The sequence below is a fragment of the Cynocephalus volans genome, chromosome 16, assembly GCF_027409185.1.
Source record: "Cynocephalus volans isolate mCynVol1 chromosome 16, mCynVol1.pri, whole genome shotgun sequence".
In the NCBI taxonomy this organism is placed as follows: Eukaryota; Metazoa; Chordata; class Mammalia; order Dermoptera; family Cynocephalidae; genus Cynocephalus; species Cynocephalus volans.
The window spans coordinates 43,326,136-43,347,358 of NC_084475.1; the positions used below are offsets into that span (position 1 = coordinate 43,326,136).

A 21,223-nucleotide genomic window follows, 5' to 3' on the forward strand; every position below is an offset into this window, starting at 1 on the left:
TCATGCACCTCCTGAGTCTATTTACATATTGCAGTATGGATTAGGGAATGTGGATGGAAAAAAACACCCCCTCCCAAATAGAGGAGCTTTTTTACAATGAGACCTGTGAAAGACAATCCATCCACCTACCCTCCCTTTGAAACACATACACACACATTCACACACACTCACAAACACACACACGTACACTGTTCTGATCACTTCAGAGTCGTTCTTACTTTCCCATCAGCTCAAGGGAAGTTCTTAGAAATGATCGTGCTGTTCTCTTGACTGACGGAGGATCCTGGGGTCTGGAGAATGCTTTCGTGAGCCCACCATCCTTACAGGCAGTCATCCTTAAAAATCTTAGAACCAGCCAGGTTTTCCTACTTTCTCCAAATGCAAAGTGTCATATGTAACTGTATTTTTTCCTAAAATCATTACGGCAACAAGTATTTAGTTCATAAAAATGACACCAAATACCTGTGGCCTTCAGTACATACAAATCATAAAATGAAAGGTGAGCATTCCTAAGGAAGTAATTATCTCCTTTCTTAAAAAAATTTCTCCAGCAAACTGCTAAAGGGAAAGCTATGAGAGGAAAGGTTGAGAGACAGGCGTTAGGGTTTGTGGAATTCTTTTGTGCCCAAGGGCAAGAAAGTGAGAGAAACAAGCCCGGCACCCAGGAGTGAGCACGCTGTACAAGGAGATGAAGAGCTTCCTCGGTAGTGTCTGCCTGTAGGGCATCTGAGAATAGAATTGTCTTCAGAATTTAAAGATGTCATGCAGAGCACGACATGCGGCTTGCAGCCAATTTCGAGAATCTTTGTGGGGAAGTTTCTAAAAGTTTCATTTGAAGAGCTATGACTTGTTTGCTCCCAAAGCAGGGAGCCACTTTAGCACCCATTCCCCAGAGCGTCCTTGTGGATTAGAATTTTCCAAATCAGCCACTGAGAATCAGACCTTTTCAGCACCTGGCCTTTTAGCCTTTTAAACCTCCAAGGCGTCTTTACATATGCATTGAGCTTTATAGTCATGGTGTGGCTAACAAAAAGGAAAACAGTAAAAAGTATTGTTATTACAGGTAATATAATGCGTCTGTAGAATCTTTAGATTGATAAACTAATAAGAATCTAGTCTTTCAAAGAAGATCCATCTGATTTCAGATGCCAGCCCCATCTATTATTTTATGTGACCTTGGAAAAGTTACTCAATCTTTCAATGCCTTTCAATTGTAAAGTGTGATAACAACGCCTACCTCTTAGTGTTGTGATAAAGATGAAACTAGAGAACTTCTATAAAAGCATTTTGCACAGCAAATGTTTATATCTTTCCCTCTCTTTCTTGTAACCAGGATCCTATAACTATTAAGGGGAAGTAAGAATGTATTTTTGCATTAGTCATGATAATGTTATCAGGTCTTGCATAATTTCCAAGTGCTATTTATTTCACCATTTGTTTAAAAATCCAATTGCCTTAAAACACAATAGTGAATTATTTCTAGAAATTGTGTTCTGTTTTCACAAGTGTAATAGATTAAAAGCTGTTTACGTTCAAATTTTTCTGAAAAATTGAAGGTAAATGGCTATAGTGTTGACAGGTCAAATTAAACATCAGTTTTTAGTGAGTCAATCAGTTGCAAGTGTTTTAACACACTTTTCAAAAACTGCTTGAACAAATTATGTGATTGATAGCATTTGTAAAAACCAGCCTTTAGAATGATTGATACTTTTTTGCTTGCATACATCTAGACCTATCTATAAGTACATAGATATGATAAATTAACATTCATTTTAAACATATAAAATTTGATGAATTATTACTGAGCTTGTGATAAAAAGCTCATTATTCTATACGGTATTTGCTTAATTCTGTAATTGTAGGTTTATTTTTATTTGGTCAGTATTTAAAATATATGCATAAAGTGAACAAATAATATATGACAGGAAAGTGTTATGAAAGCTTTGAAAACTTTCATTGCCACAATTTGAAAAATTAATTTCTAGCCCAATCTCGTGCTTGACATTTTGTCTCTGTTAGCCTACCTGCTTTTTCCTTTAGGTGGTAGCAGATAAATAATGCTAAATGTCACGTTTAAAATGACTGTGTTAGGTATGGATAGTTAATGCTGTACACCACAGATATGTACGATCAATAATGTTTCAATAAATAAAAATAAAAATAAGACTAGTATGCTGGCTTTAGTGACTAAGAAGTATCAGTCACTCATTGGGTACTGGGTAGGGGACACAGAAAAATATCATCTCTGGCTTGACATACCAATGATGATTCAATTGCAGCTGCAGAAGCCCGCAGTGGGAAAAGCCGCACCAATGGCTCAGATGAAGAACAGGACGGGGCCAGTGCAATTAACCAGAGTGTGGCCCTGGCCATAGCTGGGAACCATTTTAATTTGAAGACAAGTGGAACAATGCTATCTTCCTTGGTATGTTAGTGCATATTTCTCTGGCTTATTTTTCATTTTGTGTCTTGCTCTAACCCAACTTAGAGCAAGCAGTGATGGGTTTTGTCTCATTACTCTTTGCTGGAAGGACTCGTCATGAGGCTGGCAGCTGAGGAGCACAGAAGCCAGATATGTTTCTGGCAATAGCAAGGGAAGCACAAATCAAATTCGGGCAGTCCCAATGATGCTGAGTTGAAGGTTCAGAAAACCAAGAAAGAGGCAAACTTGGGAAATCTGAGATCATTGCAAAGGAGATCAAACCAAGGCTTTCTTCAAGTTGGGGGTTTGGGCTGTGTTTATTCCATGTGTTTACTATTCATACTGTGTCTGCCTCCAAAAAAAAGATTGAAGGGGGCTGGTAGCGTGGTACGTGCTTCTTAAGCAGAAGACTTCAGATTTTCTAGGTCCCCAGGGAACCTAAGGAGAGCTGTTTGGCTCTGTCCTTCTGCACTGACTGTGTGCTAAAGGAGGGGCTCCTCTGGGAATGCATCCTCTGATTCATTGGAGGTGGGATTCATCTCTGTTCATTGATGAGCTCTGACTATTCCTTGTCAAAACAGCACTGCATCCTCCAGCTTAATCTAATTTTCAGTTTCAGTGTACGGTATATATCTGCAGAGAACTCAACTTGGTTCTCTTCTGAGAAGGCAGCATCTAACTCTTCTCTGCAGGATGACTTTCTTCTCTTACTTCCAGCACTTAGCAACCCCCACCCCCATCCTCATGGGGTTGGAGGGGCAGGGAAGTAAGAAGGAGAACATTTGAGATTTGACATCACTGGTCTTACAGTTTGATAAATATTGTGTGTTTTGTCACTTCTCACACTTTTCTAATATCCATCTCACCAAAGTTAGACACTTGAGTCTGGGTATGCATCTTGCATTATTTGCCTCTAAGGGTGAAAGTCAAAAGCCCAAAGCTCACCTGTTAGAACATATTTCCTGTGAAATTGTATCTAAAGATCTCATTCATTCTTGTCAACATGCTCAGAATAACTAAGGTTAAGGTAACTTCCTAACCTCTATTATTTCCATCCAAAACAAACGTTCCCCTCACAAGCCCACAGACACCTCACTGCAGAGGCACCACCACATCCCTCTGGAGATCAGCTGTGCTGCGTGAGCCAAGGGTGCGGCCCCCTGGTGTCCCTGGAGTTGATCTGATGAGTGACAGAAAGTGTGCATAGCTCTAAAATGAACATGTGTGGCCAGAGTATTAAAGCTCAGCTATTGCCTGAGCTTCCACATTCCGGCCCCCGGGCAAACAGAAATTGTGGTTAAGCTCCTATTACAGAGGACTCCACTAACTTACGGATGTAATTCATTTGCTCCGCAGTTCATGACCCTTATGTTATACTTCGGACTATGTAACGAAGAAGCTAAAACGTGAACAGTTAGATTATTCATGGCACCCAGCCATAGGCTAGTTCCCTTTTCTAAGTCCAACCCTCCACTGTCCAGCTTAAAGGAGAAATACTTGGAGATCTTAGCAGCATGAAAGCCCCTTTTCATCACCGAGATTGTAGAGCATGGTCAAGGTCCAGGGCAGACTGGCAGATCACACTGCTCCTAAGACAGAGGGTGCTCAGTTATGTGGCTGAAAGCCTGGCTCAGACACTGCCCCAGGTGAGCCTGCTTGCTGAGGAACCCTGCACGAAGAACACAGCCCCCAGGGCTCCTGGAAACATCCCCAGCCAAGGGAGAAGTACAGTCACGGTGTCTAAGAGATTAGCATCCCTGGAGCTTGCGGTTCCTCTGTCGCTTGACTTCTTCCCCTGTCCCCGTCCCCCAACCTGCCTCCTTGCAGCCCTACAAGCAGTACAACATGCTGAACGCCGACACCACCCGCAACCTCATGATCTGCTTCCTCTGGATCATGAAAAATGCTGATCAGAGCCTCATTAGGAAATGGATTGCTGACCTGCCATCAATGCAACTGAACAGGATTTTAGATCTGCTTTTCATCTGTGTCTCATGTTTTGAATACAAGGTAAGTATGGGGTGGCTCAATTTTAGGCCAGCTCTTATTTCCCAAGCTCAATCCTGTCTTGTTACTCTTTCCCTTTGTTTGGGCAGCGGAGTCATCATTAATTTTTCTTATTTCTGTATTCAATTCCATCTCTATTTGCATTTATAGGTATGATAATTCCACAGGGAAAGGATCTCTGGCTTCTGTAGAAAGAAACCCATTCCTGTTAACAGAATTTCAGCCATAGGATCCCCCAGAATAGTGTTTCTGGGTAGCCCAGGTCAAAACTGGCTGACATCACTGTGGCGTGTTCTGTTTTGATGATTCTTCCCATTGACAGAGATCTCACCAAACTAAATGCCCTCTTGCCTCTGTCCTGTGCAGGGCAAACAGAGCTCTGACAAAGTCAGCACCCAAGTTCTGCAGAAGTCTAGGGATGTCAAGGCCAAGCTAGAAGAAGCTTTGCTCCGTGGGGAAGGGGCCAGAGGGGAGATGATGCGCCGCTGCCGGACTCCAGGTGTGCTGACTGGCCCTCCCCTGCTTTCTACCAGACAGTTTTGCACCCTTTGTGGGAAGGAATGTCCTCCCAACATGAGTAAACACCATTCCTTTCTTGAGACACTTATGTCTCTTATCGGAGACAGCATGAGATTCTGTGCATGACATATGGAATGTTAGCCCCTACCTCTAAGAGAAAGTTGCTGTTCTGAGATCACAGGAGCCCTGTAAATGTCCCCAAGTGGTATCTTAATTAAAACTTATTGGTGGTAAAAGGTCACATCCAAGAATTTGAGTCATGGGTGATGTGGAAAGTGCCTCCCCCAAGGCTTAGGCCTCTCTAGGTGACAGCTGACTGGCCTATCTGGAGCATGGTCAAGAAACTGGATAGCTCTGAGCCCAATATCATCTCCCCAAATTATTCAAGGCACTATTAGAATGGAACCCACTCCCAAAAATGGTCTCCAAGTGTTCCAACCCTCCAAGGACCCCACAACACCAGGAATGATCTCAAAAAGCCTGAGCTCATCACTCTAGAATAGAGTGAAATGCTCAGATACCCTGAGTCTTATTCACTGTGCTCAAAGCAGAACAGAGTGACAGCTCATTCTATTGGATGGGACACAGTGGCAGGGAACTAGGAGGGAGCTCAGCTTTTTCAGTGGTGGTTGGGCACCCTCATTCAACACCCACACTCTCCTTCCAGTAATTCTGTGAGAGTCCCCAGATTTTACTGGAGCCCTCTGTTCGTGAGACATATGCTCCTTGACACCCCAGAAAGGCAGGGGTTCTTCTTAAGTTCCAGCCCATCAATCAAAGAGAGACCAACCCAGACAGAGACATGGTGGCTTTGTCACCTAAAAGCATCCTGCATGGACTCTAATTAACTGGAGAGATGGTGCTGAGTCCTCTCGGTTGAGCTTGTTATGAACTTCGTTATCTTGAGGGTTTCATGCTAATCAAATTCCTATCGTGCATTTCTTAACTCCTAGGGAATGACCGATTTCCAGGCCTAAATGAAAATTTGAGATGGAAGAAAGAGCAGACACAGTGGCGGCAAGCTAATGAGAAGCTAGATAAGTAAGTCACTCAGCAACTTTGTGCTCCTTTACCCAAAGTCCAGAACTTTTTTTCCCAGGCTACTTGTATTACTAAAACAACTGCATCCTTCCAAGAGTAAGAAAATGAAACATCATTGTCTGTGTAAGTACAGTTCATCCAGGGACCCAGGATAATCAAAGGGATAAGGAGTTGTGATTTTCAGCTCTTAAAGGTGTATCACATTGATAGGCTTTAAGGAAAATTAATATTTAGCAACCTCAGCTTAATAAAAGCAGATGATGGAGGGGCAAGAAAATAGAGAAAGCAGGACAGGTGCCCAAGACCACATAATTTCAAGTCATATTTCCATTCTAGAAATGTGTACAAAAATACATACTCAGAGATATTTATGTCAGCATGACTTAAAATTATTTTTAAAAATTGTAAACATTCAAAATGCCCAAGAATAGGGAAATATGTAAGGCAATATGAAGTTGCCATTGAAATGTTTTGAAATAATTTTAATGATATCATTAAGTGGGAAATGCTTATGATACAACATTAAGTGAACAAAAGCAGGATAGACACTTGGTTGTAGAGTATAATCTCAAATTTCTAACTACATATACTAAATGCATTTTTATTTTATTTTATTTTTTCCTGCTCCTTCTTTACCTAAGTGCATTTTTAAAAAGCTGGAAGGAAATTTATTGAAATATTAATAGTGATTTTCCTTGGGTATTAGGAATATAGGTATTTGGTGCTTTCTTTATATTTTGCTGTACTTCCTACAATGTATGTGTATTCTGATGAATATTGTTATCAGAAAAAAATGTAAAGAAATGAAAGAAGAAAAATACTGCTTGTATTGCAATCTATGCTTATATATATTGCTCTATATGCAACAATTTAGACATATGGGGGCTAAAACTGAATATGTTTGGATAGAACATGTCTTCTATTCCTCTTAGCTACAGGAACCCTAATGAATCCCAGGGCTCACTGCAGAAAACATTGTATGGTTAAAGACACCCCCCAGGGCTCACTGCAGAAAACATTGTATGGTTAAAGACACCCCCCACACACACTTGATAAGGCACAGGTAGAATATTCCCATGGTATGTGAAACACCCGTCATAAGTGGGGGGATGGAGCAGAACTGAATAGCAATGTTGTTTTATAAATAAATATGAGTTAGTATATTTCCTGTTACCATAAGAATGAATCATCTGGTCCACTTATGGGACTTTTGGGAGCCAAATTTATGTTTAAAAAATTAAAGAAACAAACACATTTTTATTATAGACATTACTTGGAAAACCCAGTTGTTGATCTTATTAATAATGTCCATTAGCTTTGGGTATTTTATTTTTAATCTAAGTTCCCTGAGCTGATTTATAAGACACTTGGTTCTGAGAGTCCATATGTTCTAGTACAGGCAATGAAAAACAACCCTCAAAAAAGTGCATGCAGTAGGTACTACCGAACTGCTTAGGCGGGTAGGTCATCTACTCTACAAGATTAAAAGAAGAGCCTAATAAGGCATGTTCTGCCTGGGCTATGTAAGTTGATGTTTTGGTAAACCTTTTCCTTTTGCTTGTAGTAAAAACACAATATTAGGCCTTACTATGCACGGCCTGCCAATTTTTTCTAGGTTATTTCTCAGCCCTGAGCTACCTGCTGTGCTGCTTATTATCAGAGCTAATGATTCACATCTGCAAATCTTCAGGGGCTAGGTCCTTTTATTCTTTTTTTTTTTTTTTTTAAAGGAAACCATAGTAAAATTATAGCTGCTCACTTTAACTATTTGGAAAACCTTCTGTAATTATAATAGCAGTATCTTTCACCTTTTTCTTTCAGATCACTTTTCAATTATTTCGGCTCTTTCTTTCAGAGCAGTAATTTTCAGCCTGGGCTGCACATTAGAATCACCTAGGGAGAGATTAAGGCTTCTAGTGCCCAGATGTATCCCAGACCAATTAAATCAGAATCTCCGGCAGAACAACCCAGGAATCGGTATTTGGTAAAACTCCTCAGGTGATTCTATTGTGCAGCCAAATCTGAGAACCACTGTTTTAAAGCAATAGCTGGTGGGCTTTTTAAAAACCAAGTTAATGGTGGTGATGGTTGAACAACACATAAATGTACTTAACACCACTAAACTGTACATTTTAAAATGGTTAAGATGGTAAATTTTATGTTATCTGTATTTTACCACAATAAAAAATATTTTGGAAAAAAACAGACTAGGCACTGTAGATCTGTGCTATCCAATTCAGTAGCCACTAGCCACATGTGGTTACTGTATGCTTGAAATGTAGGTAGTTTGAATTGAAATGTAGCATAAGTGAAAAATACACACCAGATTTTGAAGATTTATTACAAATAAAAGAATGTAAAATATTTCTCCAGTCATTTTTATATTGACAGTATTTTTTTTTCAATTTTTAGGTTAAATAAAATATATTGAAAATAATTTTATTTGTTTATTTTTGCTTTTTTCAGTGTGGCTACCACAAAATATAAAATGCTATATGTGGCTCTGGTGTTTCTATTGGAAACTCCATTATTGGGTTAAGAGGATCCACACCATTAGAGCTGGTAGCATGACACCCCAGCCCCTGTGGTCATGTCTTGGCCACTGGGGCATCTTGGGAAAGTCAGTTCTTCACGCCTCCCTTTCCATGCAACTAAATTTGGATGATGATACAAAATATCCCTTTCCAGCTTTACTTGGGTTTTATGAGAATGGATGGAGTAGTACATAAATTCTCTGATTCCTTAAAACGAAACCTAATAGAGAAGCAGCACCCAGTAATTTCCCATCCCCTAGTGGGTAATGACTAGTACTGTCCAGCAGGGTATTAGATGACCTGCCCCAGAGGAATGCAACTCTGCTTCCCAAAGGAAAAGGGACAAAAGGCCTGGCGCACTTGGCTGAGCAATCCCAAGGTGGTCTTCGGGTAGTTCAAAGACTGACTCTCCCCTGACTGGGTTGAGAAGCATCACCCTTTCCTAACCCAACAGCATTGCTGTTTGCCAAACTCACATCACGCCCAGTCTTGCTTGCTCTCTCCAGCCCGCTGCAGGGGCTTCCCCTTGCTCAGATCCAGAGATAGTTCTCATGCATGAAATGCAGGCATGACCCTGAGGCGTTAGGCAACAATCTGATGGGCTAGCCTAATTGCTAGTAGCAACCAATAATTGCCTCTCTACTCATTTTGTTATTTTTATAATTGTCATCATTATTAATAATAGTGAGGATGAGGATGGCCTGGAGACTTTACTTAGACAAGCTTTCTAACCCGACATGAATCACAGAAAGCACCTGCACTCCTTAGTTATGTGTGGCCGGCTTCTTTGTTTTCATGTCAAGGTTGACGATTCTGAAGATTTTTTATGCCTTGGTGCATAGATTGCCATCATCAGAACCTGGCCAGGTTTGATTTAATGTGCTTTAATTTGACCTCTTTTTGTTTCTTAGAACAAAGGCCGAGTTAGACCAAGAAGCCTTGATCAGTGGCAATCTGGCTACAGAAGCAAATTTAATCATCCTGGATATGCAGGAAAACATTATCCAGGTGAGGACAACAAACCCCTGATCTGGTCTGTGCAACAGGAATATGTTTACTAGAATTTATTTTTTCTTTTCTTTTCTTTTTTCACTACAAATGTCCAAGGTAGGAAAACCAGGCTGCTAAGCTTGTGGCAGTTCCTATGACGATCCATAAGGGCTGATCTTGGCCCCCAGCCCTGGCTGAAAAGAAAAGAGACCTCCCCACAGCCCCATGGGAGAGAGGCCCTTTAATGTGGAATCCTATGTACAAAATTGTGGAAGAAATAAACATGATCTAAAAGCACCATTTTTAAAAAGGAAGTTGGGGAGTTTACTATTTACAATAGTGTCCACCTTACACATTTCAGAGATACCAAACATTCTTCTGCTTTAACTTTGACTGCTCACTTGGAAAGGGGTGGGTGCTTGACAAGCTGACCCTCAGAGTGAAATCTGCCTGAGTATGTACCAACTTTGTGACGTGGATGATGGCCTACTGCTTAGTACCTAAAACAGGGATGGCAACTAGGTTTTTTTCCTGGTGGTTCAACTTCAGTTGAATCATCGTCACTGTCTGGTATGGGATCTATGACTATGACTAAACCAGGTAAGAAAGAGTGCTGAGTATGATAATTGATGGCCTGCTTTGGATTCACATTGGTGAAGGAAAGTCATTTGTGCTATAAATTTGTCATCCCTGATGTAGAAAAGTATAGTGTTGCTGTGAACTTTGCACCATACTAATTTCATCTTCTAGGTGATATTTCCGGAGATTCCCAAATAGTCTAGGTAATAATTAGCTTTTAGTTGCCCTGAAAAATGAGTCCTTGCATGTTTCCTTTGGGAAGTCATTTATTAGAGTAAGTACAGTATTGCTTTTTAGGGCTAGAAGAAATACTTTTGAAATACAAGTTATCTGACTTTTAAGTTGTCTAAAATCAAAGTAATTATTGTACAAAAATAAAGACAAAAAGTGTGTGGCATCTTTGATGACTTTAATATCCCTGATAACTTAAATGCTGGGCATCACATTGGTTATATCTTCATACAGCATGACTTTGAGTGTTATATACCTAACACCCGTCCTCAAAAAGTATTTGCAATTTTCAGTTTGAAACTTACTTATTATCTTTGGTGGTGTTAGGCCTGCTGTGGCGGATAAATAACTTTCTATTTAGTAGCATTGCTACCGGGAAGCCCACAATTGTGTTTTGAAGCCCACAAAGAAAACGATGCTTTGTATACAAAGAAAGACTATTCCAAAAGCTATGGCCCAGGATGAGGGGAGGTGGGCCTTATAATTTTGTTTAGGAGCCAGAATTAGGCATATATCCCAGATCAACTGGGACTACTGAAGTAAAGTCATTTGGGAATACATCTTCAGCTCTCATGGTTAGTGGATGATATGTGCAAGCATGGCAGCTCACGAACCCTTAAGACCTTCCACACAGAGAGACGAAACATCAGCATCACTGTGCTAATCGTCAGAATGTCTCTTGTGTCTTCACCCCTCAATCCACTGAAACAGTGCAGGAATTCAGTGATGCTGTTCTTCCATTTCCCCAGGCGAGCTCGGCTCTGGACTGTAAAGACAGCCTGCTGGGAGGTGTTCTGAGGGTGTTGGTGAATTCTCTGAGCTGTGACCAGAGTACCACCTACCTGACTCACTGCTTCGCCACACTCCGGGCTCTCATTGCCAAGGTAAATGTGGGATGCTTGTTTTCTTACTCTCAATTAAGAGTAAGATTCTCATCTGTCTTCACATTCTCCCTTTAGGTGGACCAAAACCCACGGGGTGTCTTAAGTGGCATAACAGCAAAGGTTTTAAGTCTTCCTAGGAAAAAAGAAGATGCACTGATTCTTGAAATGTGCGCCTAACCGTAGACATGTGAAATAGCCACTCATAGCCACTATGGCATGAGAGCAAAAGTCAACTGAGCAACTTTGAAATTTCACCCTTTTTCTTTAAATCCTCATATGAGTGAAATTAAAATCTATTACCTGACTCCAACTAGTAAGTCTTACAAAATGTCATGTCATAAAATGCAAGAAGGTTTAGAAGTGAATTTCTCATAGTCTAAAGAATGTTGATTATCCTTGGGTAAAATGAAAATGGCCTATGCAGATTATTTTTTCTCCTTATTGAAGATCTCAGTTGGTGCCTTCTATCTGGCATCTTTTAAATTTAAGAAGTAGAATTCTTCTGTTCTCCCATATTAGGACTATTTTTTCTTTCTTAGTCACCCAGGAAACTCAGTTTAATTCTTTCATAGTTGTGCCAGTGAATGTAACCTGGCTAACAATGCACTTAATAATGCAGCCCTGAGCTTAGTTGTACAGTTCGTAATTAAATCTTAAGTCAACTCCATTGCTTAAATCTATATTCTGACTCATGCAGCTCATTATCTTTATGGAGCAGTGTATTAACTCTTCCAGGCTTTTTGCTTGTCCAAGCAGGCATTTGAATATTTCAATAGCATCCAGCCCAGAAAGTGTATCAAAGTGCCAAGTGATGTCTGATGGCCCCTGTGTCTCTCCTAGTTCGGAGACTTGCTGTTCGAGGAGGAGGTGGAACAATGCGCAGACCTGTGTCAGCGAGTGCTGCACCATTGCAGCAGCAGCATAGACATCACCCGGAGCCAAGCCTGTGCCACCCTCTACCTCCTCATGAGGTTCAGTTTTGGCGCCACCAGTGTAAGAGCCCAGACCGGTGGGGTGACCCAGAATCGGTAGTGAAAGTCAATGCAAAGCGTTGGTTGGGAGAAACACATAAGGGAAAGTTTGTAGTATTGCAATTTACTTCTCTCCTGTGAGAAAGGAACGATTGAGCAGGTAGATGGTAGCAGCCTTCATTTGAATTTGCATCTAAAAGTTAATATCAAGATTAATTAATGCAGTGGTTTCCATCAGTATGTTTCAATAAGAATTGGAAGAATATATGTAGATTAAAAGTAATCATTAGTGGGAAAAAAATAAACTGGTCAGGTTAAGAATTCAGAAGAGTATGTTCTGTTCCTAAATTCTTACTGGCTGGTACCAGAATGACCTGTTGAAGAGAATTTTAAATGATTAGTATCATCTAGACCTGAGTTTTAATTGAAGCTTGGAAGCCTTTGGAGTTCAGCATTACTGTAGAACACTAAACCTTTGGTTTAGTTTGTCTAGATTTTGGTAAGTTCTTTTGGAATTTTCATTTGTAGTCATGTTAATGAGCATGCTCAGGTGATATTAAAAGATAAATTGGCCCATGGAAGAAAGATAGAGTCCTTAGAATATATTAGGGATAACTATTTATAAGCCTTTAGAACATTCCTCAGGGGCCCTTGGGATAGCCATATTCTTCCATGGGATTGGAAGGAACAGAGAACGAGAAGTTGCTGCTTACCCAGAATCCAAAATCTCAGAAATCCAGGCCATTCCTCTTTGCAGTTTACATAAAGTCTCAAGAAGACAATTTGGCACAAAAGGATATGTCCTGTGGCCCAACTTTATAGGAATCTTCCGGCATTGCACTATGGAGGCAGCCCAATACTCAATGAAAAAAAAAAAAAACCAATTTTTTATCTCAATGAAAATTTAAAGGGAGCCTGACAGATTTATGTGAGAGCAACATCCATTTAAACCATTTAAACAATAATGTGAATCTTGTGCAAAGTCTAGCTCACATTTCATTGAGAGAAAAGGAAATGATTAAGACTGGGGTAAAAGAAACATTGGGGAGCTGTTCATGTCTGACCCTACTGCCTTCAGTTGTTCACTAGCTGAGTGCCTCTTATTTGTTCCATCTTTTTTTTTTTTTTCTTTCTTTCTTTTTTCTGATGCAGAACTTTGCAAGAGTAAAGATGCAAGTAACCATGTCTCTGGCATCTTTGGTGGGCAAAGCACCAGACTTTAATGAGGAGTATCTGAGAAGATCCTTGAGGACGATTTTGGCCTATTCAGAAGAGGACACGGCCATGCAGTCAACTCCTTTTCCCACTCAGGTAGACTGAACATCATACCTTGTCTCATGCATCGGCTTGGGATCAGCCAATTAAAACTTTATATATATATAATTTACAAGTATTTATTGCCTGTCGAATATGCATATGTTCTCAGTGCTCTGAGAGGTACAAAAAACATACATCCACCACTGTCTCAGCTCCAAGATGCCAACAGTCTATTTGGAGAGCTCAGTCTCGAAACAATTAGGATGCAATAAAAGACAATTAATACTTAAGGGCCCAGTGTGTGGTATGAAACTAAATGCTACATGAAGTTAGAGAAAGGGAGGGGATGATTAATAAACAAGCTAGTAGCCAGGAAAGGCTTAGAGAGGGGGTGATAAGATTAAAAGGCTGGAGTAAGATTCACCTAGGCACAGGGAAAAAGGAGGAAATGACGAGTAGTGGTAAGAATGAGTTTCGTCTAAGAGGGTGGTAAAGGGACCAGCTTGACTGGTGGAGAGTACTGGAAGGTAAGAAAGGGCCACGTTAGAGACAGCTTGTAAACGAGATAGTCCTAAGGAAACTTGTAAGGACAATAATCTCTTCCATCTCCATTAAAATGCCCACGGAACTCTAGCATGTCTCATTTTCTTTTAATTCCAGCTCCTAGGCTACTCTATAGTAGGTTCTCTGTTAAGTGAGAATGAATGAATGAATGAATGAATTTTGTCTTTCTTCCCTTAGCCTGCAGTCTCTCCTGCCCTCTCCAGCAATGTTACATCTGCATTTTCAGAACCTTTTTCCTGTCTCTCCTCTGCATCAAATCCTACCTCTCTCATTTCCTCTTGACTATGCTCCACAGAATTAATCTCATCATTTATGCAGAGATATTCACCGGGAAGACCAAGCAAAATATGGGCAGTTTGATAGAGGCCTTCATCCAATGAAATGAATCTAGTGGTAGGAATTTTAGGAGACCTGACAAGCTGATAGAGGGGAAAGGGGATAGGACAACATCCTGTGGCCATCTGCCAGGGTCTATAGATCAAGCCATAATCTCTCATCATTTCTGTGCTGCAGGATCCCCAGGCAGCAATTTTGCAAGCTTTTGTGATGAAGCAAAATTGGTTCCAAAATGTTCAGAAAACATTGAAGGCTGGGAAGATCCGGGAAGTTTCTGAGACATGGAACCCAAGCTGAGGTCCTAAGCTGCCTCTTACTTGGTATAAAAAGCCCTGATATTCCAGAGTACAGTTTAGAAATTTTCAGGTTGCAAAGCTCTAAAAACTTTCTATTGAAAGTAGTTCAAATTAATTTGAACAGAAAGGTGTTGGAGAAGGATATGGTACAAGGATTCAGGGAAAATTCACGGATCTTAGGTGCCAACCCACATCTGGACCTCAGAAGCACCTGGATTTGCAAAGATGAAAGCCACAGAGAATTCAGTTTAGACTCTTCTCTTTTTCTGATCTCTGCTTCTCTCTGAGTAAAGTCTTCCCATGGTTTCCCTTTGCACTTTCAATGTAATCCTAACTCATTATCATGGACTACAAAGCCAAGATTCTTTGGGGGCTTACACTTTTTGCAGGTGGAAGAACTTCTCCGCAATCTGAATAGCATCTTATATGACACGGTGAAAATGAGGGAATTTCAGGAAGATCCTGAGATGCTTATGGATCTCATGTACAGGTAAGCTTCTCTGACAAAATCGAAAGCATATCACTCGGGGGTCTACGATTTGTCACTATGGAGTTCTTACTATGTAATTTTATGAAATGTAATTATCACAGGTCACATGGGTATGCTGTTTAGGATGACATCCAAAAATGTATATAAAAAAATAAACATTCAGGGTGGGTTGATTCATATAGAAGTTTTCAGAAAGATCTTCCTAATTTAAAATGAGGTATTTATTTTATAACACTATCTTCTACTTACTATAGAATAAGAGATAAGAATTACCACCTGCTATATGAATTATTTCCTATATGATTTTGTTCCAATTATATCCAGACACACATGTATGGGTTTACTTTAGAAATCATATTTTACTTGGTAGTTTAAAACTTTGCCTTTCAATCCTCATTCAGGAGAACTTACTTACAGAGACAAAATTGTCCTGATGCCACATAATAAGAAGGGTAGTATTTTTGTCTTCTGTTGTTGTTTTGAGAGAAAGAAAAAAAAAGGAAGAAAATTGCTTGAGATCCATTAAAATGGACATCATTTTATGAAGTCTTTTTTTCCCATAGAGCTTTTACTAAGTGCTATTTCTTGGGGTCCAGCACACCCTAGACATGGAATGAAAACGTTTGGACTAATAAATATTTGCCTTTTCTCTCATTTTCTGAAAATGTAAGCAAAAATCTTAGGGGCTGGGGAGTGGGAACTCTTGGGGGGAAAAATCTGGCCACAAACAGTAGAAGTGGTATTAACCAGTTGTCCTTGAAACTATTTCTCCATCTGTCTTCAGAATTGCCAAGAGTTACCAGACATCTCCTGATCTGCGCCTGACCTGGCTCCAGAACATGGCGGAGAAACACACCAAGAGGAAGTGCTACACAGAGGCCGCCATGTGCCTGGTGCATGCAGCCGCATTAGTGGCCGAGTATCTGAGCATGCTGGAGGACCACAGCTACCTGCCAGTGGGCAGCGTCAGCTTTCAGGTGGGGGCAAGTTCAACATTTCCTTTAGCGCAGTGGTTCTCAACCAAGGGCATTTTGTCCCCCACTCCAGGGGGCATGTAGCAAGGTCTGGAGACGTTTTGGGTTGTTACCACTGGCAGTGGGAGGGTGGGTGCTCCTGGCATCTAATAAGCAGAAGCCAGGGATACTGCTAAACATTCTACAATGCACAGGAAAGCTCCCTCCACTGAGAATTATCTAACCCCAGTTGTCAGTAGTGCCAAGGCTGAAAACCCTGTGCTAATGTATTGTACTTCCTTCTCTAATTGCTCTACCATCTTGGGTTTTTCTTTCTTTTTTTTTTTTTCTTTTTAATTATTGTTTGCAATAATGGTACCTAGAGTTGATAGCCACTTTAGTAGACATTGTCAAAGACTTTCATATGCCTGCTTTTCATTTGAGGCAGGTGGAGAGTTACTCCCAACTCACAGATGAAGGAACTGAGAGAGAAATTTATCTAAGGTCATTTAGACTCTTTCTCAAAGACTTCTAGTTGGCACCATATACCAACAACCATGAAAGTACTTCTGAACATTGGAGAAATGATTTCACTCATAGCCCATTCCTTTGATTCCACTCCCTGACTCTGTAGGGTCCCACTCCTGATCCAAAATCAAGAAAGAATCAAATTGGCCTGGGAAGGGAAACAAAAGGCTGAATCAATACTTTCTTAGGATAAGCTGAAAATTACCCATAGTTGGTGAAGGGAGATTGTCTGCCAGACCTACAAGTTGGCTCAGACTGGGATGCTCAGAGGCCACTTGGACTGCTCTCACTGAATAGTTTAATACAGCCTTTAGAGAAAAAAAGCAGAACTGTGTTATGAGTACTTTTTTTTTCAAGAGACATAATCTGTAGAGATGATCATCCCTGAAGCCATAAGCAATATAGCTACAGTAACAGAGCTCTTTTCAAGTCAGACTCACACAATCATTTACAAATGTCTGTATGATTCTTGTTTGAATTTACATGACTGATGTCATGAAAGGCTTTGTTCTCATTATTAGTCTTCCACACAGTTTTGTGATGCTGTGTGAACCAGAAAGAAAAGACAATTCAAAGTAGCTTTCCCAGGCTTAGAGAATAAGTCACTGAAACTACCGCTAGCGCAGCTGGGAGCTTCTGGTTTCCTGGAACACTGTTCATCTGCTGAACGGGGAACTGTCTCATATTGTTAGCTCCTTCTTTTATGTGGTCCTCAAAACCAAAAATATTTATTCTATGATCTCCTTCTTGGAAAATTAATTTTATTCTCAGTTCAGAGATGTTTGTTATAAAAGCAAATAATTAAACTCTTATCCAAAAGCATAAAAATATTACACCTGATTTTGTCGTGTAAAAGTTAACAAGAAAGTTATAAAAATTATTTTAGATGTATCTGCTTCTTTCATCAAATTTATTTCTGCCATTCGATATTATCAAGGGTAAATACTATAGTACTACTCTTTTAATTCCCAGAAAATCTTTAGGTTTATCACTTAACGTTGCGTTGTAACATCTTCTTTTCTTGTTTTATTTACTAAACTATTTCTTGTAATCCTTGTATGCCTTTCTCACAGCTACTGTATTCTATTTAATATTTAACATTTAAATACTAATTGCATTTTGTTACTGACTTTTATGTTTAGTAAGCCTTACTATCCTAATTTTACCTAGAATTCAGTTGATTTTCTTATAAGGAAACACATTAAGAAGAGATAGAATAGTTATTCTAGAACCAACAGAAAAACTCCACGTTATCCCTACATGGGGGCACACAGCTCTATCTTTTCATATACTTTTATCCATCCACTCCTTCTTTTAGAGAATACTTATTGAGCATTTATTCTGTCCTCATGAACTTTATATTCAGCCAGAGAGACATCATTTAACTCATGATTCAATTCTTTATTCAATTACAATTCCTATCAGTGCTGCTATAAAGAGGCACAAGACGCCCTGAGCGTTTATACTGTGGCCCAGCCTGGGGTTCTGTAGAAGGGGTGAAGAAGGTAAAAAGGGAGGCAGAAGAAACCGAGAAGTGTGAGGCCTTCACGATGCACAGAACAGGAGGAGTCAGGTGTTCTCATCTACAGAAGGGAAGCCAAATGATGTTGCTGCTTATGAGTGAATTCTCATTTCTCTCACACGAGACATGCCAAATCAGTTTGGAGATACCAGGGTACTTCAAAAAGTTCATGGAAAGATCCATATTATCTTTAATTCTATTTTTCCACAAACTTTTTGAAGTACCCCTGTACATGCTTGCAAGTGACAGAACACCCAACCCAGAGACCCAAAGTAAAGAGTAGAATTGATCAGTCTGAGTGAGGGAGGTAAGGCTGGAGTAGCACCCGCCAAACTGGACCTAGGGGTCCAAACAGTGTCATCAGACCTCAGTGTCATCACCGTTTCCTGTCTCTGCCTTTTGTTGTCAGCTTCATTTTTTGCAGGCTTCCCACACTGATGGAGTAAGATTTAGGCTTACCTCTCCGAGTTCAAGTCCAGTAGAGAAGAGAGATGCCCCATTGCTTGTAGTTGCAGAGAAAGTCTCAGTGCATCTTATTAGTTCTGACTGTGTCAGTACTCACCCCTGAACCAATCATAATGGCCAGAGAAATGAAATGCTCTGAGCCAGAATCACGACCCCACACCTGGAGTTATGGATGGTCCCCCCTCCCCCCAAAATCAGGATGCCAACTTTATAGAAAGATGAAGGAATTCTGGGCAGCATTAACAACAGATGCCCACTGTTGATTTCTTAAATGCTCTGTGCTTTAGTTTTCAACCTTGTTCTGCCTCAATAAAATTGAGGCTTTGGAAAAGACTTATGAACTAGAGATAAATTTGTGCAAGGAAAATAACTTTGAGGTCACTGAATTCCAAGTAACTGAGATCACTGAAATTCTATGCCCCAGAGTGCAAGATTTATTTCACAAATGTAGAGATGGACACATTCTCAGATACTGCTGTTACATTTACCTCCCTAGTTCTGAAGCCAGCAATGTCTGCCCAGAATCTTTTTCCTCTGACTGCAGCTAATAAGGCTACATAGCTTCAAATCTGTTTCTATACATGTGGAAAATTGCATACAATTCTAATAGTATTAGTTTTCTCAGTTACTAGATTCTTTTATCCGAATCTCTTGGACCTTCTGTTATCTCCAATTCAGAAATGTCATAATAGAGAGGCCAGGTTTAGAGGAAAGATTGACCACAAAAAACTCTAAGACCCTTCTCATATATTCCTAAAACTACATTACAGTAATGGTTGTGAAGGGATAGGGCTTTGATAACTATTTCCTCATTGACTGCTGAGGCTGATTCACTGGATCTTGCTAGCCAGGCCAGAAGGCAGACAGCTTTTATAAGCCAGCTCTGATGAATTGGTAGTGGCTACCTGGAGCACTACGCTCAGAAGAATTTTGAGACTACATTCAAGCTCTGAAGGAAAAAGTACTACATTGATTAGTTATGCCTGCCATGAGCACAGCAGTAGGAAGCAGTGGCGTGTGTGCTACCTGTTTGCAATCCCTAAGCCAGGAAGATTTCCCATTTCTTCTTTGCTCCATGTGCATTTATTCCATGGCTGTGAATCAAGAAGAAAATGACTCTCGACCAGTCAAGAGTGTGAGAGTCACTGCCAGGGCCAGTGCAAGAGTGAGGCGGGGGAGGTGTACAAGGTGCAGAATGTAAGGAGGCCTCACTCTCAGGGTCAAGCTAGTACAGGATTAGCACACACATGGCCCTGAGAGTGAGTGACTCCTTCAGTCTTGTGCCCCAGGTTTCTCACTTGGGTCACCCTATCCCTGGTCATGGCCTTCTCTTCTAGAAGCTCTAAACTCTGTAAGTTATGTGAAGGGAAAATGTGTAGAAACAAAATGGGGGAGAAAACAGTAACTGCTGCATTGCCATAAAAACTTCCATAAAGAAGACATTCTCATTTGCTGTTGTCATATACTATGGCTATTCATCTGAAAGTCAAGTCAGTAGTAGCAAGGTACTTCAGAAGAACACCCTCAAAAGTCAGGTGTTCACTCAGCTGGTGACACAAGGAGTCTAGTTCACTGTTAATTGTCCTTTGCCTTTCAAAAACCAAGACCCCACTGTATGTCCCTCAGGGTTGTTTCATAAAGTAACTCAACTGTTGTCTCATTGAAGTAAGTGCCCCTCACATAAAATCTTCTAATGGTTAAAAAGAAAATAATGAGGTTTGACGACCAGTTGCTCAGTGTGTCCTTTCCAAATGAGTGGCAGCCCGAAGCCCTCTTGAGTGGAATTCTAGACCTGGTGTCATCACAGCCCTGGGAAGGATCTGAGGGTCGGCTTCCTCCTCCCTGTGTTTTGGGTTCCTCTTATGAGTCTGGTTCCCTGTTCTCAGGCTTACACTGTGATCTCTTGCAGAATATTTCTTCCAACGTGCTGGAGGAGTCTGCGGTCTCTGACGACACCCTGTCTCCTGACGAAGACGGGGTGTGCTCGGGCCGGTACTTCACGGAGAGCGGGCTGGTGGGCCTGCTGGAGCAGGCGGCCGAGCTCTTCTGCACGGTCAGTGCCGGCCGGCCCAGGGCCTGGCCCCACGCCTTCGGGCCGGTTGCAGGGTGCTGGCCACACCCAGTCCCACTGCCCGGCCAGCCCCACTCCAGCACCACACACCGGGGCATGCAGGGCGGGGATGGGCCTGGGGAGGACTTGGATGGGAGCGAGTTGCATCAGCCCCCAAGGGAGGTGAGGAAGGCTTCCATCCTGCAGTCTTCTGCTTTTCACTGCATGCTCCTTGGCTGGGCAGAGGCTTCCCAGCATTATTTCTATTTAATAGGGGTGGAAAGTAAGCCACAGAGAGGTGAAGTGCCTTGCCCAGGGTTACACAACAGATGAGGAGGCATGTTCTGCCTCCCTCATTTCTCCTGTCATGGAGAAAGCATTGGGGAGGAGCCCCTGGAGGAGAAGGAAGGAATAAAGAGACAGTGTGTTCCCGCCTAAGGACTGGGATGTCTCCAGGATCACGGCAGCTGAGGACTAGCTCCGAGAAACCTGGGAACAAATCACAGGGAGTGGATCTACCCTGGATCCAAACGCTCCTAACAAGAGAAAAAAATTATACATCAAGTCATTGAGATTCAGGGCAA

General features: G+C 41.1%; 1 protein-coding gene and 1 non-coding gene across 2 annotated transcripts in view; one reads left to right on the forward strand and one right to left on the reverse strand.

Annotated features, from left to right (window-relative positions):
- Nucleotides 1–21,223, forward strand: part of DOCK8 (dedicator of cytokinesis 8) — a 202,812-nt gene that overhangs the window by 164,382 nt on the left and 17,207 nt on the right. The window contains exons 30-40 of the mRNA XM_063081294.1: nucleotides 2,280–2,425; nucleotides 4,250–4,432; nucleotides 4,796–4,928; nucleotides 5,902–5,989; nucleotides 9,435–9,531; nucleotides 11,073–11,207; nucleotides 12,048–12,200; nucleotides 13,331–13,489; nucleotides 15,021–15,121; nucleotides 15,906–16,098; nucleotides 20,499–20,642. Coding sequence (XP_062937364.1) covers nucleotides 2,280–2,425; nucleotides 4,250–4,432; nucleotides 4,796–4,928; nucleotides 5,902–5,989; nucleotides 9,435–9,531; nucleotides 11,073–11,207; nucleotides 12,048–12,200; nucleotides 13,331–13,489; nucleotides 15,021–15,121; nucleotides 15,906–16,098; nucleotides 20,499–20,642 — 1,532 coding nt within the window. The remainder of the gene's footprint in view (nucleotides 1–2,279; nucleotides 2,426–4,249; nucleotides 4,433–4,795; nucleotides 4,929–5,901; nucleotides 5,990–9,434; nucleotides 9,532–11,072; nucleotides 11,208–12,047; nucleotides 12,201–13,330; nucleotides 13,490–15,020; nucleotides 15,122–15,905; nucleotides 16,099–20,498; nucleotides 20,643–21,223) is intronic.
- Nucleotides 9,620–9,752, reverse strand: LOC134365342 (small Cajal body-specific RNA 20). The gene has a single exon (XR_010022047.1). It is a non-coding gene; the product is annotated as a small Cajal body-specific RNA 20 (non-coding RNA).